The following is a 24,018-nucleotide window of genomic DNA, read 5'->3' on the forward strand; positions in this document are numbered from 1 at the left end:
TGTTAGCCAGGATGGTCTCGATCTCCTGACCTCGTGATCTGCCCGCCTCGGCCTCCCAAAGTGCTGGGATTACAGGCATGAGCCACCACGCTGAGCCCCTGGCCACCTTTCTATCCAAACTGTGCTGGCCTTTAGGGCCCATCTCCCAGAGAAACCCAGCCTTCACTGTCTGTCTCAAGCCACTCACTGGCCTCTCTGCTCCATGGGGAGCTCTGTACTGTAAATTATCCCTCCTACACAGAGCTTCTGAATCCTCCCCACCCCTGCCCCCACCTCCCTGTCACTGGCTAGACTGGGGCCACCATAAATGATGCCTGTCTGTGTAACTGAAATCTCCCCTAGAGATTGAGAACTGGTAATAACCCATCTGGATTCACCTTCTGAAGATTTATCTCATCTTCTCTGGGCCCCGGTAACAATTTCTCTTGTACCTGGATTCTCCTGGTAGTGTGAAAGTCCTTTCACTGCCTCCTTTTAGCTCTTGTCTGACACAAGCCGTGCCACAAATCTGGCACAGCCATGACCTGCTGCCCAGGCTGTGCACTGCACAACTCCAGGGGTATTATTCACTAGACCACATGCGATGATCTAAAGTCAGGTACCATGGCAGCCCTGGGGCCCAAAGCTCTGTCTTTTCTCTCCATGGGTGACCTACTGGCCAGATTTTAGAGGGAACACCTCACAGGTCATGGCGCAGACCCCTCACTCACACACCGGGTGCCATAGCCTCCACTCCTGGCCTTCAGCCACCCTTTGTTCCCGTGTCACCCCCCCATCCCCCACCAGAGTGAAGGCCTGATCATTCCTGCCCATCAGTCTGCCCATCTGAGGCAGGTGGTACTGAATAGCCACCCCGCTCTCTATGTTCTCCTTGGGCCTCAGTTTCCCCAGCTGTGAAGAAAGAGATGGGTTCCTGATCTCCAAGGGCTCCCTCTGTTCTGAAGCTCACCAATCTATTCTTCACAGATGTTGCCAATGGGGAATATGTGATTCTTGTACACACATTACTGTGTGTTGTTTTTGATTCAGTAGGCTTAGGAGCATCAAGAAGAGAAGGGAGGCTGGGCGCAGTGCCTCACACCTGTAATCTCATCACTTTGGGAGGCTGAGGTGGGCAGATCATTTGAGGTCAGGAGTTCAAAACCAGCCTGGCCAACATGGTGAAACCCCGTCTCTACTAAAAATACAAAAATTAGCCGGGCGCGGTGGTAGGTATCTGTAGTCCCAGTTACTCGGGAGGCTGAGGCAGGAGAATCGCTTCAGCCTGGGAGGCAGAGGTTGCAGTGAGCCGAGATCAAGCCACTGCCCTCCAGCCTGGGAGACAGACCAAGACTCCGTCTCAAAAAAAAAGAAGGGACATTTACAAAATGCAGAGGAGCCTGGGAGAGCTGAGCTGAGAAGGGAGAGGTAACCAGACTCCTTGGGGTGACTGCTGAGTGTGGGGGACAGGAGCCCATGCACTGGATCCACAGACGTGGGGAATCTGTGTTGCCTCGAGGGAAAAGGCCAAGCATGAAATTGCAGCAGAAAAAAAACAAAATGTTAGAACAGCACGGGGCATTGATGCTCAGAGCAGGGCAGTTTTTCCACCTGTCACTGGAACAAATTCCCGCAGACTCTCAGCCCAGGGACCAAAGGACCCACAGGCTAAGGCAGAGGGACTGAGACTGGCACCCCCATTTGGTAAGGGGGTGACCTATCAGGGCAGTGACAGAGAGAGTCCTTCGAGTCCAATAGACCTGGCTGTGAGTCCAGGCTCTGCCCAGACCCTCTGAGCCACCTTGAGGCTGCTATTTCTCCGAGTATCTGTTTCTAGATGTTTTAAAAGGGAGGAGAGTCGCATTTCCTCGCCCCCAGGATCACGGTACAGTAAAGAGCTTAGCACTCTGCCTAGTACATAGAACAAGCAGCGAAATGTTCACTGCTGTTGCGATGACAGTGCCCTGGCAGGTGACCTGTGCTCAAGGCGTCCCAGTGCACACACACACTCACACACACACAGGGTAGGGCAGCAGACGGGACACACGCCCTGCCACGGGCCGTTTTAAGGAGTCGGGGTGGGTGAGGACCCAGGCATGGTGGAGGGAAGAGGGAGGCAAGAAGCCTTTTTCAGCCTCCTTGGTGTCATCTCACAGTGCCTCCCTCAGGAGGGGAAAAGGGAGGGGAGTGAGAAGGCTGTTTAGCTGTGTTCCATACTGGCTGTGCCTCACACAACCGGCCCCACCCCGACAGGACTCCTTGGGGACAGAACGGGAGTGCATTCTCAGGCACCTAAATCTTACAGGCTCAGTGCCTGCACAGGGAGACGGGTCCGCAGCCCAGGGTCCCGGGCAGCTTTCGGGCGTGGGGGTGGATTGACACACAGCCCGGTGGTATTCACGCCCAGTGTGCATACGGGTGAATTCACACCCATTCCTTCACTGTCGCGCCCAGTCCTGGGGGACGGCATGGCACCAGCCAACGTCACGGGTTGGGTGTGAGTTCATGGTAGATTCTCACACGCCAGCCTCACAAGAGGCACTGCCGAGACCAGGCTTGCTGCCGCCTACTGTATGGCCGGCCCTGTGGGCACAGCTGTCCTCCACCCGCTTCCCAAGGCACCATCGGGCCCAGAGTGTGCCCGATGAGTCACGGGCCTGGGTCTCCCCAGCACGGGCGCAGCAGGGGGGCTGAGCCCGCCTGAGCCCCGGTGCCCAGCTCAGGGTCTGGCACAGAGCAGATGCTAGTGAATGAACGTCGGGCTGGATGAATGAACGAATGACTAATGCCCGCTCCCTCAAACCACTGGCTACACCGTCTGAGCCTGGGGGAGGGCAGAGCCCACGGGACCCCAGAAGAGGCCTCTGCAGCTGAGGCTTTGCGTCCCAGGGTCAATGGGGGAGGGGGCGGGGCGGCCAGCAGCCGGCGCGGCACGGGGCTCCCCTCCTTCCCGAGAAGGAATCTGGGTCTCTGGACTGAGCTGGTGACGGGGGCTGGGTCGGGGGGTTGTGGCGTCCTGGATGGAGAGAGCTGCAGGACCAGGGGGCGCGTCCCGGTTTGCGTTGGGGTGTGGGACGAAGCGGCGGCCGTGGGACATCCCCTTCGGTGGCGAAGCCCGGGTCTGCCCGGGGCCTCCGCGGGGTGCAGAGGGCTCCCAACGGCGGGACTGGCCCGGGGCGCCGCAGACCTGGCCCTTTCCGGCGGGGCCGTGGAGAAGGGGACGCGGTGTCCCGCGAGGTGACCGGGGGCGCAGGAAGGACTGGGGGCGCGCGGAGCCCCCTCTCCACGCGCGGGAGGTGCAGCCCCGCTACCGCCCCCTACGCCCTCCCGGGACCTCCGCCCACCTGCGCGAGGGGTTCACCTGGACCGGCGGCCCCTCCTCGAGACGCGCGAGTCCCTCCCCCGGGCCCCGGCCCTGCCCTCCCCGCGCCCGCCCTCACCTGCACGGCCCGCCTTGGCCATGTCCCGGGCGGCGGGCTCCGGCGGCGCTACCCGCGCTCCTCGCGCCTCCCGGGCCCGGCCCCGGCCGCCTCCGGCCCCGAACGGACTCCGAGCGCCGCGCCCGCGCCCCCGCCCCGCTCGCCTCGGCTGCCGCCACCGCAGCCGCCGCCGCCTCGCCGCTCCCTCCCGCTCCCTTAAAGGCGCCGAGCGGCGGCCGCGCCCCCCCCCCCACCCCCCGCGCCGCCGGGGAGGGACTGACGAAGGAAGGCGCCCAACGCCGCCCCCGCGGGCCCGCACCCCCGCCCCGGGCCGCGGCCGCAGCGCTCCAGCCCGCGCCGCCACCGCAGCGCGCGAGGGGCGGCAGCCCAGGGGCGCAGAGACGCGGAGACAGCCCGAGACACTGCGGGCCAGAGACGGGGCCCTGGACTGGGAGAGGGGCGCAGAGACTATTTGACAGCGCTGGAGAGAGACGCTCCCAGGGCCGGAACGCCGAGGGGGAGGGAGAGAGAGAGAAATTCGGAGGAGACCAGAGACCCAGAGCCCAGCTCCGGGAGAGAGGGACAGAGGGAGCGGGGAGAGGAAGGAGGACAGGGACCCAGGGAGGCTCCCACGAAGTCAAGAGGAAAGTCGCTCTGGGATCAGAGACAAGAGAGGGACCCCCTCCATCAGCCCCCACTCCAGGGGTTCTGGATCATTTATAGCGTCTGACCTAACCTCAAAAGAGAAAGGATTCCTGTGATTTTAACCCTCAAGGGATAAGTAAAACACTTGCACATCCACCTGGGGTTCTAGGTTGGAGCAGGCTTTGTGGACCCCAGGGGCCTGGTGGTGAGCAGTACCCGCCTTCCACTTCCTAAATCGGGATGCAGAGATTCTAGTGGACAGGCCTCGTGGGCCGGGGAGATATGGGTTATGACTTCTGTTTAGGGGCAGCAGGGATCCACAGTCCAGCCCCAACAGAGAGCAGGAGATGGCCAATTGTATTTGGCGGTGCCTGAGAGGTAGCAACCCTCCACTGAGACGGTGCCCTGCCTCCCCCAGGAATTGGTAAGGCTGAAGCCCAGTTACCATCTGTATAGCCAGGCACCCAGCACACCCTGTCCCACTCCACTTAACAGGGAAAAGGTCAACTGGAGAATTCCATCCATAGTCCACGCTCCAGGGTCCTGCAAGCTCCTCTATGGAAACAGGGCACACATGGGGTTAGATGGGGGCTCTCAGTCCAGTGCCTCCTCTGGGGCTTTGACTCCATTCACAAGATTCCTGCTAAGCAGTCCTTCAGCTCCTGGTTGGTTACCTCCAAGGACAGGAAGCTCAGTATCTTAAGTGAGAGTTCTTCCTTTTATTAATTTTTTTTTTTTTTTTTTGGCTAGTGCTGCCCTTAAGAATGTTCTTACTCGTTTGAGCTCTAATCTACAACCCGCATGTCCCATCCATGAGTTCTGCTCTGCCTTCTGACACCTCACCCGACAAAACCAGGGCTTCCCAGGGCCTTCTACCCAAACTCCCTAGTATGGCTTCACCCAGGGAGAACAACCATCCACGTTTGCCAGAGCTCACCTCCCAGGAAACCCATCAGTCCCAAGAGCTCTGGATCTCAGAGCCGGATGACAGCACCAACTCCAACAGATGTAGAATTGCAGAAGCTCTGGGCTCCTGAATCCAACGCTGTTCACCAGCACCTGCCATTGGTCACCAGCTGGGAGAGCAGGAATGGATCCTGCAGGCTTTCCCCACTACAAGGATGAGACCGGGGATGAGAATAACAAGGACTATTGATTGGACAGGCAGTATTTACCCTCATGTACCCTCTCAGCTACATTGCATTATCCTCAGTGTACATATAAGGAAGTGGGGGCTGAGAAAGTTCGGTGCTTGTGGTCATGGAGGATTCAGTTTCAGGCCCCTGTGCTTTGTCTACTGGGCCTCACTGGCCTCACCCTTCCCTGAGGCGTTTCAGAGGCCTGATAGCCTGGACAATGTCCAGGCTTGGCCACCTGGTCTGTAGGCGTGAGTGGTCACGCAGGAGCCAGAACACTGGCTGCAGAAGAAGCAATGCGCCTGCCACAGAGGGGACACGCCTGGGCCTGAGCTCCTCCCTAGCCCTGGCTCACAGCAGCAGCAGTGACCAGAGGGCATCAAGGGCCCTCCTGCTTCTGGGCACAGCTTCACGTTGTGTTTGTGTGTGTGCCTGGTATGTGTGCATGGGGTGTATGTGTGTGTGCTTGTGTGTGCTTAGGGATGCATGCATGGGTGTGTGTAGGCACACTCGTACACACAGACACAGGCAAACACCTGCTGACAGATGCTCCCTGGGTGGGCACCCAGACCCCTTCCCCTCCCACCACTTAGTCCTCACAAACCCTAAACTAGTCACCCAGGAGGGCCTGGGTGGAGTGGTTAAGGGGAGGTGCCAAGTTGATGGGAGTTTCAGAACTCATCTCTCCAGACCACTCCACACCCCATTTCTCAGATGGGAAGACAGTGAGCCAGATCTGTCCCCTGAAAACCACGACTCAGAGGCCCAGATCCATGGTTCCCCTCTAAACCTTCACCCCAGCCTCTGTCCACCCCCAAGGCAGCCCCTGAAGGCACTGACTGTTACCAGCTGCCAAGGAAGTTCCAGCCCAGCCTTCTGACAGAGCAAACACATCAGAACTCAAGGCCATTAGATTAACTGGTGGGAGTTAACTTCCTGCGTCAGAAGAATTGTCCTTAATTGAAGAAAGGGATAACTAGCAATTTAGCCACGCTGACCTCTGCTGCCCAGAGGAAAGAGAGGCAGGAGCCAGCCAGGGCCTCCGGGGCCTCCCAGCTCCCAGTTACCAGAGTTACTGTGCCAGGAGTCCAGATCAAATCCCTTCTCTGAGACCTGGAACCCATGCCCTTTCCTCTGACCACAGCTTGTTCTGCTCCTGCCTTCACAGTGGCCGGCTGCTCCCAGGCCCAGGCAAGCATTCTAGCCCAGAGAACCAGGAAAAATGAGCAGGGGCTCATCCTGTCAATGGCCGTGGAGGACGTGTGCAGAGATGTGGACAGGTTGGAGAGCTCCAGGCGGGTAGGGAGTGGGAGTTGGCTGCAAGACAACTCCTCGACATGACAGACCCCAGGCCTGGCTATCCAGCTTGGACGGCTGGTGTCAGCACTTGGAAAGCTAAGTGACAGTTCCTAGGAGCCAACATGGCCCCCCTGAAAGCTAGTCATGCCAGGCAAAGCTCATTTCCTATTTGGACACGGTTATAACGACTAGTGGAGTTGGGCATCACCATGTCTTCTGGGCCTGGGTTGGGGTACGGCTGCTGCCCAGCTCTCTGACGGTAACTTTGTAAACAACAAAGGGAGTCAGGAGCAAGAAGATAGCCTGGTCAAGTGGCTTACCCCAGTCCACTCCCTGATGGGCTCCAGTGGAGGGAGCCTCCACCTCCCTCCAGGACTTGAGCCATGTCAAGCATCTCGACAAAAGTGCTCACAAGAGAGAATAAGCTGCATTAAGAAGGACACTGCTCATGCAGACTGGACAGATGCATGGCCGTTCACCATGGCCTTGACGAGCTGGGACCATGGGCCAAAGCCAAGAGGATGAGATGAACATGGACAAGCAAGTGGGGCCATCCTCCCAGGCCAAACACAAACACCCAGCTAGGAGTGTTCACTCCCACTTCTAAATTTCCACAGCCCCTTTGGTCCTTGAGTATCACTTCCTGGCCAGTATCACATCACTGTGTCTCACCTGGACCACTGGAAGCACCTCTTCCTGAGGTGTCTCCCAGCCTGACTCTGTACCCTTCTTCACCCCCTCCTTTCTGGTTCCTATGCTTTAAAGTCTCATGGTTGCTGTCCACTGCCATGGGAACCACCTCTAATCACAAAAGTAGTCCCAGACACAGTTGCTCTTCCTTGGAGCCTTACAGAATTGCTCTGAGAGTAGCTGGTTTCTTCTCACCATCTCCTTCTTGCCCCAGGATGCCCCCAATTCCACCTGGCATCCAGAACACTGAGTGGAACACACCCTTCCATCCAGAACTACTCTTCTCCTCGTCCTTCTCCTCCTCCTCTTCCTCCTCCTCATCCTCCTCTTCCTTCTCCTCCTCTTCCTCCTCCTCCTTCTCATTCTCTTCCTTCTCCTCCTCTTCCTCCTCCTTCTCCTCTTCCTCCTCCTCCTCCTTCTCCTTCTCATTCTCTTCCTTCTCCTCCTCTTCCTCCTCCTTCTCCTCTTCCTCCTCCTCCTCCTTCTCCTCTTCCTCCTCCTCCTCATTCTCTTCCTTCTCCTCCTTCTCATTCTCTTCCTTCTCCTCCTCTTCCTCCTCCTTCTCCTCTTCCTCCTCCTCCTCATTCTCTTCCTTCTCCTCCTCTTCCTCCTCCTTCTCCTCTTCCTCCTCCTCCTCATTCTCTTCCTTCTCCTCCTCTTCCTCCTCCTTCTCCTCTTCCTCCTCCTCCTCATTCTCTTCCTTCTCCTCCTCTTCCTCCTCCTTCTCCTCTTCCGCCTCCTTCTCCTCTTCCTCCTCCTAGTCCTCCTCCTCCTCTTCCTCCTCCTCCTTCTCATTATCCTCCTTCTCATTCTCCCCCTTCTCTTCCTCTTCCTCCTCCTCCTCTTCCTCCTCCTCCTTCTCATTATCCTCCTTCTCATTCTCCCCCTTCTCCTCCTCTTCCTCCTCCTCTTCCTCTTCCTCCTCCTCTTCCTCCTCCTCCTTCTCATTATTCTCCTTCTCATTCTCCCCCTTCTCTTCCTCTTCCTCCTCCTCCTTCTCATTATCCTCCTTCTCATTCTCCCCCTTCTCCTCCTCTTCCTCCTCCTCCTCCTTCTCCTCCTCCTTCTCATTCTCCTCCTTCTCCTCCTCTTCCTCCTCCTTCTCTTCTTCCTCTTCCTCCCCTCCTTTTCCTCCTCCTCCTCTTTCTTCTCCTCTTCCTCCTCCTTCTCTTCCTCTTCCTCCTCCTTCTCTTCTTCCTCTTCCTCCCCTCCTTTTCCTCCTCCTCCTCTTTCTTCTCCTCTTCCTCCTCCTTCTCTTCTTCCTCTTCCTCCCCTCCTTTTCCTCCTCCTCCTCTTTCTTCTCCTCTTCCTCCTCCTCCTCCCCTCCTCTTCCTCCTTCTCATCCTCCTTCCCTCCTCTTCCTCCTTTTCCTCCTCCTCCTCCCCTCTTCCTCCTCCCCTCTTCCTCCTCCCCTCTTCCTCCTCCCCTCTTCCTCTTCCTCCTCCCCTCCTCCTCCCCTCTTCCTCTTCCTCCTCCCCTCTTCCTCTTCCTCCTCCCCTCCTCCTCCCCTCTTCCTCCTCTTCCTCCTCCTTCTCCCTTCCTTTTCCTCCTTCTCGTCTTCTTTCTCCCCTCCTCCTCCTCTTCCTCCTTCTCCTCCTCCTCTTCCTCCTTCTCCCCTCCTTCTCTTCCTCATCCTCCTCCCCTCCTCTTCCTCCTTCTCCTCATCCTCCTCCCCTCCTCTTCCTCCTTCTCCTCATCCTCCTCCCCTCCTCTTCCTCCTTCTCTTCATCCCCTTCCCTCCTCTTCCTCCTTCTCCTCCTCCCCTCTTCCTCCTCCTCTTCCTCCTCCCCTCCCCTCCTCTTCCTCCTCCTTCTCCCTTCCTCTTCCCCTTCCTTCTTCTCCTCTTCCTTCTCCCCTCCTCCTCCTCTTCCTCCTCCTTCTCCCTTCTTCTGCCTCTTCCTCCTTCTCCTCTTCTTTCTCCCCTCCTCCTCTTCCTCCTTCTCCTCCCCTCCTCCTCCTCTTCCTCCTCCTCCTCCCCTTCTCTTCCCCTTCCTCCTGCTCCTCCCCTCTTCTTCCTCTTCCTCCTCCTCCTCCCCTTCTCTTCCCCTTCCTCCTGCTCCTCCCGTCTTCTTCCTCTTCCTCCTCCTCCTCCTCCTTTTCTTTCTCCCTGCTGGCGGCTGTGGCTTATCTAGTGTGTGCTTTTTTTTTTTTTTTTTTTTTTGAGATGGAGTCCCACTCTGTCACCCAGGCTGGAGTGCAGGGGCACAATCGCGGCTCACTGCAACCTCCACCTCTGGGGTTCAAGCGATTCTTCTGCCCCAGCCTCTCGAGTAGCTGGGACTAGACACCCAGCTAATGTTTGTATTTTTAGTAGAGACAGGGTTTCACCATGTTGGGCCAGGTTGGTCTTGAATCCTGACCTCAAGTGATCTGCCTGCCTTGGCCTCCCAAAGTGCTGGGATTACAGGTGTGAGCCACCATGCCCGGCCAATCTAGTGTGTGCTTCTACCTTTGACCCCAAGAAGGGCTAGGACCTGCCTGTCTTAATCCCCTCTGGTGAGTCCCATTCTCAGCAGTTACATTGACAGCTGTGGCTTCACCCTCAAGGCAGATGCTACAAAGAAGGCACTGGTCACCACGGTCTTATGTGTGGTTTCCTGCAGGGGCAGGAAGATTCCCTTAAGGTTAACACATGACCTTTTAAGTGAACCCTAGACCCCCATATGTAAGGACCCCCCTACCCAAGACAGACCCCCTACCCAGCAGACCAAGCAAAATGTTCTGCCTTTACATGAGACTGCATTCCCCCTTTATTCTCACCACAGGGGGCGGCAAAATCTAGAAAACATACATGTGCATGTTTCCGCTGTGTTTTCAAAACATGTCTGGAGACATCTGCAGAATCTGTTGATTTGGACTTCATCAGATTATTTATTTATTTATTTATTTATTTATTTATTTATTTTATTTTTTATTTTTAAATTTGAGACAGAGTCTCGCTTTGTCACCCAGGCTGGAGTACAGTGGCCCCATCTCAGCTCACTGCAACCTCCGCCTCTCAGGTTCAAGCAATTCTCCGGCCTCAGCCTCCTGAGTAGCTGAGATTACAGGCACAAGCCGCCATACCCAGCTAATTTTTGTATTCTTAGTAGAGATGAGGTTTCACCATGTTGGCCAGGCTGGTCTCAAACTCCTGACCTCAAACTCCTGATCTACCCACCTCGGCCTCCCAAAGTGTTGGGATTACAGGCGTGAGCCACCACGCCCGGCCCAGATTTTTATTTGAGATGCTGAAATAAGTTGAGGCCCAAGCCTGGATTGCGTTTTCTCAGTTGCTGTTTAGCTTGCTTTTGCCTTATTGAATGGGGTGTGCTGGTAGATGGGATTTTGGAGAGGGGATCTGGAGAGGCTGAGGGGTGGTTGGGTAGAGGCAAGGAGAAATCTACCAGCTGCTGTAAGCAGAGGAATTATGAAGAAAGAGCTTAATCAGGCTGCCCAATAGGTTCTGCTGTGGAGCCCTCCTATCTGCCCCCGAAAATGTCAGCAACAATTTATCTCGCTCACAAAGCTTTGGCAGTTTGCGCTTGTTTGCTGTCAAGACTTGAGATTGGCCCCAAGCAAGCCCAGTTGTCTTCAAGTTACACTTAGACCAAATTAAAATTAGAAACTGGGTGAAAATCTAAAACTCTCTGCAGGATGGGCTCTTTGTGTCTGCATTCCTGCAAATTCCCATCAGCACCGGATGCCGAGGAACAAGCAAATCCAGAGGCTCTGACCTCAGCCGTGTCCCTCCCCTGCCCCAGCCTCACACACAATATTGTTTGTTCCTGACAGATCCCAAAACTCAGAAAATCAAATACAGTGGTAGATGATAAGGCAGACAGATCAAGGGGGGAAAGCTGCCTGATTACTAACACAACAGTGTTGGACAAGGGCAGAAAATCACAATCAGATCATGTAAAATGATGATTTTAATAGAAGGTGGCCGGGCACTGTGGCTCACGCCTGTAATCCCAGAACTTTGGGAGGCCAAGGTGGGCGGATCACGAGGTCAGGAGTTCAAGACCAGCCTGGCCAACATGGTGAAACCCCGCCTCTACTAAAAATACAAAAATTAGCTGGGTGTGGTGGCGGGTGCCTGTAGTCCCAGCTACTTGGGTGGCTGAGGCAGGAGAATCGCTTGAACCTGGGAGGCGGAGGTTGCAGTGAGCCAAGATCATGCCACTGCACTCCAGCCTGGGCGACAGAGCGAGACTCTGTCTCAAAAAAAAGAAAAAAAAAAAAAAAGATGGTGACTTTCTCTGCATCTGGTTTACTATCTCCACCTATTATGGCGCTTGCACCTTTGCCTTGGCTATAGGTTTCCTTTCAGGCTCTGCTACTCTCCGAGGTCCTCACTCTGGAGCCCATTGTTTTGGTTCCAGCTGTGGCTGTGCTATCCAGGTCCCACAGAAACCAACATGGCAGTGTCAGAAGATCCCATGGGATCACCTGGATCCAAACCATCTTGACTTTGTTTTAACCTAAGGTGCACATGGTAGGCTATCATAGGATTGGTGGTACAGTGCTACCCCACATGGCATCTCCCCCTAGTGTGGGCACAATCTATCATTAGTCCCCAAACCCCATTCCATTCCTCTCCTCCAGGGGTCTACTTTGAATTTGCACATTTCCCAAACTACTTTCTTTTCTCTTTTCTTTTCTTTTTTGAGATGGAGTCTCATTCTGGAGTACAGTGGCGAGATCTCGGCTCACCGTAACCTCCGCCTCCCAGGTTCAAGTGATTCTCCTGCTTCAGCCTCCCGAGTACCTGGGATTATAGGCGCTGGCCACCATGCCCAGCTAATTTTTCTATTTTTAGTAGAGATGTGTTTCACCATGTTGGCCCGGCTGGTCTCGAACTCCTGACCTCAGGTGATCTGCCCGCCTTGGCCTCCCACAGTTTTGGGATTACAGGTGTGAGCCACCACACCTGGCCTCCCAATCTACTTTCTAAAGCTTTTCCCCATCTGTGTGTATGCATGAGTGTTACATACTCGTGTGTATGGATTTCAAACATTATGGAATGTCACCATGGGGACAGCATATTCTGCTTCTTACTTTCCCCTTTAGTATTGTTTTTTGAGATGAATCCACAGTAGTATTTGTAGATTTGGCTTGTTCCTTTTGACTGCTGCATACTATTTGGTTGTGTGATATACCTCATTTTATTTTTCTAATTGCCTCTCAAGGACCATTTAGGTCTCATAGTTCCTTGCTGTTACAAACGGTGCTGCAGCAAACAGCCCCTGCACTTCTTGTGTTCCCAAATGAGACCCTCTCTGGGGCTCTCACACAGCGTTGGAATTGTCGGGCCATAGGGAACCTGCACATTCCACCTCCCTAAATAACTCATCGCCGAACTGCCCTCTCGAGAGGCTGTTCTGCTGGTCCCTTCATTGAAGGATGGTAAACCCCAAGCCCAGAGCAGGAAAGTGAGCACTAGTTTTAGAAACCAAGAGTCTTGAGGCCAGGCATGGTGGCTCATGCCTGTAATCCCAGCACTTTGGGAGGCCGAGGCGGCGGGCGAATCACCTGAGGTCAGGAGTTCAAGACCAGCCTAGCCAACATGGTGAAACTCCACCTCTACTAAAAATACAAAAAAAAAAAAAAAAATTAGCAGGGCATGGATGGTAGGCACCTGTAATCCAAGCTACTGAGGAGGTTGAGGCAGGAGAATTGCTTGAACCCAGGAGGCAGAGGTTGCAGTGAACCAAGACTGCACCATTGCATTCCAGCCTGGGTGACAAGAGTGAAACTCCTCCAAAAAAAAAAAAAGCAAGTGTCTTGAAATCTAACCTAGGGCTCCCCTGGCCAGAACACTCCAGGGCCCACTGTCTCTCCTCAGAGTCTCCTGCAGAGCCAGCAGGGTGGCTGCAGTCTCACTGAGCAGGAACCTCTGCCCTGGGATAGAAATTTCATCTCTCCGCCGGGTGCAGTAGCTCACACCTATAATCCCAACACTTTGGGAGGCCGAGATGGGCAAAACACCTAAGTTCAGGAGTTCAAGACCAGCCTGCCCAACATGGTGACCAAAAATACAAAAATTAGCTGGGCATGGTGGTGGGCTCCTGTAATCCCAGCTACTCAGGAGGCTGAGGCAGGAGAATCACTTGAACCTGGGAGGCAGAGGTTGCAGTGAGCTGAGATCACGCCACTGCACTCCAGCCTAGGCAACAGAGCGAGACTCTGTCTCAAAAAAAATAAAAAAAAAAAAAAATTTTCATCTCTCTCCTCCATGTTTAAGTGCAGTGGTGCCCACCACAACCCTCCCAGAAGGCAGGGGAGAAGAGTGGGTTGTGTGAGCTGATGTCGGCATGTAAAGGCGTCCTGTGCAACAACAGAAATAAGTGTTGGTGCCCCCCAACCTCCACCCCACTATCACACATTCACATGATGAAAACTCCTAGTACAGCCCACCCTGCAGAGACGGAATCTGTGCCATTGACCCAGACCTGAAAGTGTGCTGTTGCTGACTCCTAAGAGAGGATCCCACACTGCGGGGAGCCCAGGCAGCTGCTGAATAAAAGCTAAGACAGTCATTGCGGGGAGCAAGCCTCTAAGAAAAGGTCATTCTGGGCCAGGCATGGTGGCTCACGCCTGTAATCCCAGCACTTTGGTAGGCCAAGCGGGCGGATCATGAGGTCAGGAGATCGAGACCATCATGGCCAACATGGTGAAACCCCATCTCTACTAAAAATACAAAAATTAGCTGGGCATGGTGGCGGGCGCTTGTAATCCCAGCTACTTGGGAGGCTGAGGCAGGAGAATCACTTGAACCCCGGAGGCGGAGGTTGCAGTGAGCCAAGATGGCGCCACTGCACTCCAGCCTGGACGACAGAGCAAGACTATGTCTCAAAAAAAAAAAAAAAAAAAAAGAGTCATTCTGTTCTTCCCTCCTTCTTACCGATTCCGGACTTTGTGAAAACCTTCAGATCTCTGCTGGCTTAAAGCTTGTAGGGGAGAAACCCCTTCACTTATTAGGAGGCCATTCCAGTTCTTTAACTCTACCAGCTGGGAAGCTCTTCCTGTTGCCTCTACTTGTCTCCTGCTGTACAGCAGCACGCTAAGAAAAATAACAACCGGCTGGGCGTGGTGGCTCACGCCTGTGATCCCAGCACTTTGGGAGGCCGAGGCAGGCGGATCATGAGGTCAGGAGATCGAGATCATCCCGGCTAACACGGGATGATGTTTTAATAGAGATGAAACCCCATCTCTATTAAAAATACAAAAAAAATTAGCCGGGCGTGGTGGCGGGCGCCTGTAGTCCCAGCTACTCCAGAGGCTGAGGCAGGAGAATGGCGTGAACCCGGGAGGCGGAGCTTGCAGTGAGCCGAGATCACGCCACTGCACTCCAGTCTGGGCGACAGAGCGAGACTCCGTCTCAAAAAAAAAAAAAAGAAAAAAGAAAAGAAAAGAAAAGAAAAATAACAACCAGAAGAATAACAGGAATAGATATTTGCTGAGTGACTATTACGTGCCTGGAAGTGTTTTAAGTGCTTTTCACGTGTTTCCTCTTTGAATCCTTAGGAGGGATTTGAATCATTAGGAGGGAGGGATTCTCAGAACCATTCCCATTTTACAGATAAGGAAACAGGCTTAGAAAGGCCTCACAGCTAATAAGTGGAAAAGCAAGTATTTAGGTCACACAGCTAATAAGTGGTAGAGCAGGTATTCAAACCCAGTTCCTCTAATGTACACACTCCTGCCTTAGCCACGAGAGAAGACAGGAAAAAATAAGACAAAAACCAGACACACAAAACCAAGAGGCTGAGGTTCTGCCACTAAGTGCTGGTGCAACCTCAGGCAATTCACCAAAGCAAGCCCCTCCCTGTCTATACAGCGAGCCTGCTAGACTCACCGGTGTTCCCGAGCCTTTGCGGCTTGGCTGCGATCCTATGGTTTTCCTAATCCCTGTGCGAGGTGCCCTGACAAGTAGAGGGGGTGAGGGAGGAGCTGAGTTGGCAGGATTCTCCAGGGCCCAGAGGCAGCTGCCTTTGCCTGGGCAGGGCCTCCTGAGGCTATCAATGCCTCCCTCCTCTGTGGCTGCCAACCTACTATCCCGGGCAGATCTCCCAGGGCTGCTGGGGCTATCTATTCATATTGCAATTTGAATGCTTCTGGTCAGAATGACTAAAAGGCTGAATTTTACAAGGGTTTTGAAAGTGAATTGACTCCACTTATTAAAGATATACTAGATTACACGCTGAGTGAAAGGACACTCTGGGGACTCCAGGCATCGCAGCCTTTCACGAAGACGGAAACATCCCTTTTCGAGCCATTCCTGGTAAACCACAGTGGGAGACGTTGCACCAAGCAGGTGCCGATTAAATTACCGGCTGAAGGACACAGTCCATCAAAGAAACATCTCGGCCCAGAAGGGCCACTGGTGAATGAAGACGCAGTTCCAGAAATCCCCTCTGGTTGTTTTACATAAATCAGTTTCTAAAGGCAGGAAGGCAAAGGTGAAAAGTAAAATATTCCTGGGAAGCCCTGACTTCAGTCATGCAATTTGTAAGGGGGAGAGAGGGAGAGAGGTGTGAGAGGTAGGGAAAGTGATGGACAGGGAGGCGCACACAACTGCTCTTTGTTTTCAGGTTCAGAGCACCTGGGGAGGGAGTCTCAATTGGGTGGGGGCTTCCTTTGTGCAGATGAGGAAGCAGAATAGCTGGAAGGATTTCCTGGACTTGGAACCTGGTGGCGGAGGAAGGCCCTCCTGAACCTGCTCACGGGATCCAACCCCAGCACCTCACTGTACTGATGGGGAAGCTCAGCGCTGGGTAATGGGGGTGGCGGGGGGTGGGGGGGTTCAAAAACAGGGCATTTGGTGGCACAACTGGAATTGAAAGAGTCCAGGCTCTTAACTCAAGGCTCTCTCTTCCCACTCTCCCATGGAGATGTAGGCAGCTGTCCCTGGCTTGTGTCTGTAAGTCTTTCCTCTCTCTCTGTGTCCTCCTGAGAAGCATTCCCTTCCACCCACCGCTGTCAAGAGAAGCAGCAGCATGTAGCAGGTACACAGACCGCAGTTGCTTGCAGATGTCATAGAAGGTCCGGGCGATGTGTATGCAACACCGGTTGCTTCCCTTTGTAAGTAACAGACACAGATTCAGTCTCTCCGAAGCAGAAAGGGAGTTTATTGGCAGGCTATCAGGGTCTCAGAGAATCAGAGGAGCCTGCAGGGATAGGCTTGAAAAGCAGATGGGGCCAGGCACGGTGGCTCACGCCTGTAATCCCAGAACTTTGGGAGCCCGAGCTGAGCGGATCACTTAAGGTCAGGAGTTCGAGACCAGCCTGGCCAACATAGTGAAACCCCATCTTTATTAAAAAAGTAAAAGAAAATAAAATACAAAAATTAGCTGGGTGTGATGGTGCATGCCTTTAGCCCCAGCTACTCGGGAGACTGAGGCCAGAGAATCGCTTGAACCTGGGCGGCAGAGGTTGCAGTGAGCAGAGATCATGCCACTGCTCTCCAGCCTGGACAACAGAGCAAGACTCTGTCTCAAAAATGAAAAAAAAAGAAAAGCAGATGGGAACTGAGGCTGCTGGAGGAGGCCAAGAACTTTCTAGAAAGCACAGCAGTCACCTTTTAGCAGAAGGACTTTAGTCTGATGGCCACTCTCTTCGCTGTAGACACCAGCCCCTGAATGAATGGGTTCTAAAGAAACATCAGTTTTGAATCACTCATTCCAGCCAAGCATGATTAGCCAAACCTGGGACATGCATGCCCCAGCTTCCAGGTGTGGGAGACAAAGATTGAAGGGTCCTGTCTTGGGAGGCAGGGCCCTGTATCCACATAACCATATTCCAAGGGCATGGAGAGTGCAATAGACTTCTGAGGGTTGGACAATTCTCATGAGGGATTGCATCATGAATTCTAAATGACTTCAACAGTAGGGGCTGTGTCATCACATCTACCCAGCAATCCCCGCAGAGCTCACCCCGAGACCCTGCCTAAAGTTAAGGGTTCCAGAAACCTTCTGAAGGGTGCAGCTGCCTTTGTTTAGGGTTGTGTCAGCGAGGGACTTTTCGGCCACCTGTGATGGGCACTCCTCTCGGCATGAGGACATGAGAGCATCCTCTGCAGGAAACTGCATAGAAGGGGCTGGGGGGTCTCCCAGATCGATCCCTCCCCCTCTCCCAGGGAGGAAGAGGCTGCTGGTCCTCCCGTAGTGCTTTTCTGTTGGGGCTGCTGCACGCTGTGTGCTTTTCAATGTTTCGGCATTGCAGTATTTCATACTTCGGAAGTAAGAACAACCATGATTTTCAGAGTTCTATTTCTTGACATTCTATTTCAAGCTGTAGAAAGTAATACTTAACAAAAGCCTTCTGAGCCTAAGATGCAGTGAGGCTCCACTTGGGGAAGTGGCTTTCTGCTCCCCTCCGTACACAGAGGGGAAGAGTTATTGGACATTCCTGGGGTGGGGGGATGAGGTTTTCTGTTTTGGTTTGTTTGGGGTTTTTTCATGCATCAAAAAGGGAGCACAGGCTTAAAAAGCAAGAGGAAATAGTGATGCAGCTGAATGAGCACCAGACTGGGAATCAGAGGACCGTAGGTCTAGTCCCAGTTTTGCTTCTGATTTCCTGTGAGACCTGTTTCCACTCTGGGTTTTTGCTCTCATTCACAGAAAAAGAGGTAGTAAATCCTCTGCCTGCCTCAGAGATTGGAAAGTGCATTGTGACGAGGACACTGCAGTGTACATGAACTGTTCCAGATAGTTGTTTTTGGTTTTTGTTTGTTTGTTTGTTTGTTTGTTTTGAGATGGAGTCTCACTCTGTCTCCCCGGCTGGAGTGCAGTGGCGCGATCTCGGCTCACTTCAACCTTCGCCTCCCGGGTTCAAGTCATTCTCCTGCCTCAGCCTCCTGAGTAGCTGGGACTACAGGCATGCGCCACCATACCTGGCTAATTTTTGTATTTTTAGTAGAGATGGGGTTTCACCATGTTGGCCAGGCTGGTCTTGAGCTCCTGACCTCGTGATCCACCCACCTCGGCCTCCCAAAGTGCTGGGATTACAGGCATGAACCACCGCCCCCAGCCGCTATGTGTGTGTCTTTATTGAAGAAAGGGTCCACAGCATTGTTCAGGTTTTTAAAGGGGTCCTGCCTGACTCTTCAAAATAGCAAGAACTGCAGTTTTAGTCAAGTCCTTTGTTCGGATGGGAAACAGGCCCCCTAAGTCAGTGTGAGGAGCCTGGGGCTTTCATGCCTAAAGCTGTGAACAATTATCTGAGTTAATTAAAAGCTTTGGCAGCCAAGCCAGCAGCCCCCGCCCTCATGCCCAGGTGGCCTCTGTCACACATGCTGCAGGTCACAAGTGATGCATGCCAGCCCGAGGCCCCAGCCCGGAATGGGGAGCCCACTACTTGCCCCTCCAGAGGCTAGACCACGATCAGCATGGACAGAAAGAACCCAGGCCCCCAGGCCCCCAGGCCCTGCCCGGATTGTCCTCGCAAAGACCCAGCCGCCCGGTAGGCCCCGCGTCTGTTTCAAATCCCATGCCTGGGATTTCTTTTTGACATTAAAGTAAATGTTGGCCAGAGAGCCATCTACAAGGGTGACGAAGGCTGCTGGCTTCTCATTAGAGGGCTGGGAGGAGATTCTGCAGGTCTCTGAGGACTGCCAAGACTCCTTCATCACACTGAGCAGATATAAAATCCACTACCAAGAGCTAATAAATGTGGGGAGGCCGGCAGAGGACATGCCCGCCTAGCTGGGAGGGCACCCACTCAGGCCAAGAACAGCAGGCTCTCCAGGCACAGCCGCTTGCCCTCCGATATTTACCCCTCCTGCACGCACCTCTCTCGGAGTCCCATTGTTCTCGATTCAATCATTTGGGCACCAATTCTGTTTCTCTTTGACTATAAAAGCCCATGCCTGCAGACCTCTCTGCACATTTATTGTGCGGCTGGAATTTATGACGGATTGGTTTTCAGAGGAGGGATTGATTAAATACAGATGGAGCACTTGGCAAGGGCCTGGGGCTCCCGGTAGACTCCCCATTTAGAAACAGAATAAAGATTAGGAAGCGTGAGCAAGGGCAATCCGAGGTAAGTCTTGCTTTCAAAGGGGCGGGGGGGAAGACAGGATGGGGGAAGCTGTCTATTCCTACTCAACAGCATCTTCTTGAAGCTGGACAAAATTCCTTGCCTGGTGGAGTAATGAGCTTTTGAGGCCACTCCTCAGTGCCTCCAATGCATTCAGCCTCCTCGGGTACAGGGTGCTTTCCTGCTCACCTGCGTAGGGCTGAGATGGCAGTGTGGACCTCTCAGTTCTGGTAAATACTGCCAGCACCTTTGCTGTCTAATCACACTGTGTTCACACCTATGTCCCCCACTTTCAAGACTTCACGCTTTGGAAGAACATCAACTATCTTTCAAGGCCTAATTCAAATGCCACCTCCTCCATGAAGACCATCAAAACCACAACCCTCACTCAGTAACGGTGAATCACCCCTTTCAATGTACAACCACAGTACGCTAGCTTCCCTCTCCTCCTGCTTTGTTTTTATTCTGCTTTGAAAAGGTCTGTGTCTAAACTCTCTTTGCATTTTTTTTTTTTTTTTTTTTTTGAGACAGAGTCTCACTCTGTCGCCCAGGCTGGAGTGCAGTGGCATGATCTAGACTCACTGCAACCTCCACCTCCCAGATTCAAGTGATTCTCCTGCCTCAGCCTCCTGAGTAGCTGGGACTACAGGCATGTACCACCATGCCAGGCTAATTTTTGTATTTTTAGTAGAGACGGGGTTTCACCATGTTGGCCAGGCTGGTCTCGAACTCCTGACCTCAAGTAATCCGTCCACTTCGGCCTCCCAAAGTGCAGGGATGACAGGCATGAGCCACTGCGCCCGGCCTCTCTTTGCATTTCTGTAGTATGTAGTGAACCTTAAATGAATGGTAATGCAAATTGAAAACTGTCTATGACGAGGCATGCTGCTTTTTATATGTGCAGTGGCAGTTTGTGCCTGTCTAGCGTCAACTCCCTCTGCTCAGGTAACAGAGCCCCCATCTTCCTCGGGGGAACTGCCTGCCCCACGTTCAGTCCCTGTAGCTGAGATGATGCTGATCCATCCCCTTTTCCGACATATGATTCCCATTTGACCAATCAGAGCACAGGGATTTGATGGGAGATGGACTTGTTACTCAAGGTGGGCCAATCAGAGGCAGAGAGCAGTAACCCAGGGGCACTGGCTGGCCCTCTTAGGGATCACAGGCTCTTCTTTTCTGCTGTGATTGCTAAATAGAAAGAACATCAGGCTGAGGTTGCTGGGCCCATCTTGCCACCTCGTGTGGAGAGGCTGCCTGAGAATGCTGCCTTTGGGAGAAAGGTGAGGAAACTAGACAGGAGCGCTGGGGATGCTGGCTTTGCGGAGGCTGGCCTGGGTGCGGCAGAAAGTCATCTGGGGAACAGCACCGCATGGGCACAGCCGGCCCAGAGACAGCCCAGGCTAGGGCTGGTACCGGCACGTCCAATTCACAGTCACCTGGCACAAGTGGGCAAGGCCACAGGTGAGACTACAGCACAGCGTGCGGCCGATGCCTGACTTGTGCCTTCAGAGCAGAGCCCCAGCTCCTGGCAGGAGACTCTGAGACGGTGGGGGTGGGGGGGCCTGGCCAGCAGCAGGCTGGATGCCAGGGCCCAGGGAGCAGCACTGCAGTATGCTGGGAAGAATATCAAATCCGTAACGAGACCCGGTGACAACCACTTTCCAGATGGGAAAATCTGCACTTTGTTTGGTTTCCGTTTCATCTGTAAAATGGGATGATACTCTGTATTTCAATGCTAGTGTGAGATTCAGATGAGGTGATGTAAATAAAGCACCTAGGACGTAGCACCTGAGCAGTGGGGTGATCGATCGCTACTCTGTGGGCGGGGTTTCCAGCCCCAGCAGGAGTGTAGAGGCTCAGGAAAGCAGACCCTGATGGAGTGGCTAGCAACTGAGGCCACAGCTCAGCTCTGACCTGGTCACTGTGCTGAGCTGTGTTAGAAAGTGAAGCAAGGGCATAGTAGGCACCTGTAATCCCAGCTACTTGGGAGGCTGAGGCAGGAGAATCACTTGAAACCAGGAGGCGGAGGTTGCAGTGAGCTGAGATTGCGCCATTGCGCTCTAGCCTGGAGGACAGAGCAAGACTCCGTCTCAAAAAAAAAAAAAAAAAGAAAATGAAGCAAGACATCTCAGTCCTCTTTATACGCCCAGAACTAAGCACCGCTGTGCCTGGCGAAGAGCGGAACCATAGAAAATGTTTGCGGATTTTTTAAAAAATGGAGACTGCCCTTATGTTTGACATCTGCTAAGATTTCCTAGGCCATCTAAGAATCATCTACTTGGGAGAAAGATCAAACTGTGTGGCAGAATGGAAAGGCTACTAGACTTGAAGTCAAAGGACCCAGGTTGAGTTCTGGCCCTGTCCCCATGTCTGCATGACACGGAGCAAGCCCCTTAATTTCTACAAATCTCAGTCTCTTCATCTGTAAAACGGGGCTAATACTTCAACTACCCCATAAGGACACGGTCCAGTTTAGAAAGTTCTGGTGGCACCGGAAGCCCTAGAGCAAGGGCGTCCACTGAGGCAGCCCAGGCGAGCCAGCTGGAGGGGGAAACCAGATGTGTATGTGACTCAGGGCAGCCAAAGGCCAGGGCAGGAAAAGTGTTGCCGAGTGGATGGTGTGACAGGCGAGGTGAAGAAAGACACAGGATGGTGAGCAGGAGAGAGAGTGCAATAGGTGAAAGGAGGCCAGGGACACACTTCGGAACAAAGCCTGCGGAACAAAGCCTGCGCGACCAGCTGAAAGGTTCCCTCTTACGAGGTTCTCAGTGGGGAGTCTAACAGGTAACATTTATTGAGCACTTACTGTTTGCCCAGCGCTATTCTAAGTGGTTTCATGGGCATTTCCCTTAATCCTCACAAAAACCTTGGGTGGGTGCTATTTTTTCATCCCCATTTCACGTATTAGGAAACCAAGGCATGAAAATCACATAGGAGTTTAACTTGTGGCTGGAATTCTTAATGAGCCGAACTACTGTTGGTATACAAAACAGGAGTGGTTATAGTGATGTAAGGAAAGAATATATGTAAATGCATTTTATAAATTGTAAAGTGCCAGCTAATACGTGAGCTGTTGTTCAAAGCATTCAGGGAACTTCTTTTGACCTCTAGTAACTCTCCAGAAGCAGTGCATTGGCTAATTATGGTTAAGAAAAGCCACATCTCTTACTGAGCCTGGCCCTGGAGATGCCACTCTCCCCCGGGAGGTCTTTAGGGCCACGCAGGACGGTGGCTGCACAAGTTTGGTGGCCAGTTTGATCTCCACGGCTCCCTGGACTCCCTGCTTCCTGTATGCACTCGAGAAATCAGTGTCTGCTGAGGGCTTCCTCGGTCAAATTCAGCTCAGGCTTAGGGACCGCTGGGGCTGCGGGGCAGATGGCAGAGCCGACATGTCTGGGATCTGAATGCTCCTGCCCCTCGTGATCGCAGCATTTCAGAGCCGGAAGTCTCCCTAGAATTCTCCCCAGTCCACAAGACTTGCCAGGCATGGATAGAGCTATCTCGGAGCGCTGAGGGCCTCCCTGTGGCAGGTGGCAGGAATGTGCTGTGAGCTTCCGGGACACGGGCACGGTGTCCTTCTGCAGGGCTCTGCAAACCAAGAGTGAGAGGCCTTAGGCTGACCTCACCAAGACCCACAGCGAAGAGAGAGGAACAATGTGTGGGTGGGAGATTCTGGGGAGCCAAGCCGACCAGAAGAGAAATGCATGACTAAGTTCAGGGAGGGAGGCAGAGAGGAAGGGTGGGGGTGGAGGAGGCCGCAGAGCAACACAAGAGGAGAGATCCCCAGTTGGGAGGGTAAAAGGGGACGGGGTGGAGGGCTGCAGTGAAAGCAAAGGGCCAGCAGTGACCAGAAGGGGTTTTAGAGGACATGGAGGTGGACGGGGTCTCAGCTGAGATAGTATTTAAGGGTGCTCTTTGGTGTAAAGGTGCTCCAGAAATGACTGGGTAAGACCTTTGAAGGTTCTCCAGAAAGGATTTTGAGGCGTTGGAATGAGTGGAGGGAGGGATAAAACTATGAGACCCAGAGTGTCATGGGGAATGACACCACCAGGGAGAGAGAGGACAGCATATGCGAGTGGCTTGGACTCCCCAAGGGGAGTAGCCAGCTGTGATGAGGTGGGGGGCTGGAAGGCAGCCTTGGTGGTGGGAACGGATGGACCTAACTCCAGGCCACAGGCAGAGGTCCAGTTGGATGGATGGAAAGCGAGCCAGGGAAAATAGTAAAAGGCTGCAGGTCTGGTTCAAGGAAAGGATTTCCAGGTATATGAGGACAAGAACAGCCAAGGGGACTCTAGGGAGAGCAGCAGATAAAGGATAAAGGGGTCTTCTGGGAAGGCAGGTGCAGGCTTGGGGAGAAGACTGGGGAGGGTGGAGCAAGGCCCTGGGCAGGCTGGCAAGAGGGGAACCCAGCACTGGAGCTGAACCGGGAGGGGAGCCCTGACTCTGGAAGCCAGCTGTGCACTCCAGGGCGGGGAATGATCCTGCTGGGTCTGTTGCCTGAGTTCACTTGGGCCTGACAACCAGCCCAGGGTCCCTATCTGGGATTTCCTGGGGCCCTTACTGAGGACTGATAGGAAGTACACAGGACGTCAGGTGGAAGCCCCTCCAATCCAGGCCCACGTTATTGGACTCAGTCAACATGCCAGTGTGGAAACAGATCTGAGATCTCGGCTCCTGAACTAACGGAGCTGAGTAGGGCAAGGCCACTGCCCTTCTGCTGCTCTTCAAAAGCCCAGAGAACCAGGATCCCTTTCACAGGCTGGCCCCTCCCAAAGGGCACTTCTGTGGTGATAACAAGCCCATGATGATGTGGACACCCCTGATTTACA

At 53.6% G+C, this 24,018-nt stretch overlaps 2 protein-coding genes and 1 long non-coding RNA gene across 5 annotated transcripts in view; 1 reads left to right on the forward strand and 2 right to left on the reverse strand.

The window, feature by feature from the left end:
* PITPNM3 (PITPNM family member 3) overlaps positions 1 to 3,471 on the reverse strand; it is a 105,794-nt gene extending 102,323 nt beyond the window's left edge. Inside the window, exon 1 of the mRNA XM_024235409.3 lies at positions 3,420 to 3,471. Within this exon, the coding sequence (XP_024091177.3) occupies positions 3,420 to 3,441 (22 nt within the window). The 5' untranslated portion in view covers positions 3,442 to 3,471. The remainder of the gene's footprint in view (positions 1 to 3,419) is intronic.
* Positions 3,472 to 17,027: 13,556 nt separating this feature from the next.
* Positions 17,028 to 24,018, forward strand: part of LOC129051196 (uncharacterized) — a 28,114-nt gene continuing 21,123 nt past the window's right edge. The window contains exons 1-2 of the long non-coding RNA XR_008515271.2: positions 17,028 to 17,391; positions 18,453 to 18,613. This is a non-coding gene — a long non-coding RNA (uncharacterized LOC129051196). The remainder of the gene's footprint in view (positions 17,392 to 18,452; positions 18,614 to 24,018) is intronic.
* KIAA0753 (KIAA0753 ortholog) overlaps positions 21,944 to 24,018 on the reverse strand; it is a 65,758-nt gene continuing 63,683 nt past the window's right edge. For 2 of the 3 annotated variants that reach the window (XM_054536075.2, XM_054536074.2), the window contains exon 19: positions 22,001 to 22,777. In XM_054536075.2, the coding sequence (XP_054392050.2) occupies positions 22,495 to 22,777 (283 nt within the window). In that variant the 3' untranslated portion in view covers positions 22,001 to 22,494. Of the gene's footprint in view, positions 22,778 to 24,018 lie in introns of all 3 variants that reach the window. The other variant, XM_054536073.2, reaches the window with a different exon arrangement.

This window comes from Pongo abelii, chromosome 19 (assembly GCF_028885655.2).
Source record: "Pongo abelii isolate AG06213 chromosome 19, NHGRI_mPonAbe1-v2.0_pri, whole genome shotgun sequence".
Classification (NCBI taxonomy): domain Eukaryota; kingdom Metazoa; phylum Chordata; class Mammalia; order Primates; family Hominidae; genus Pongo; species Pongo abelii.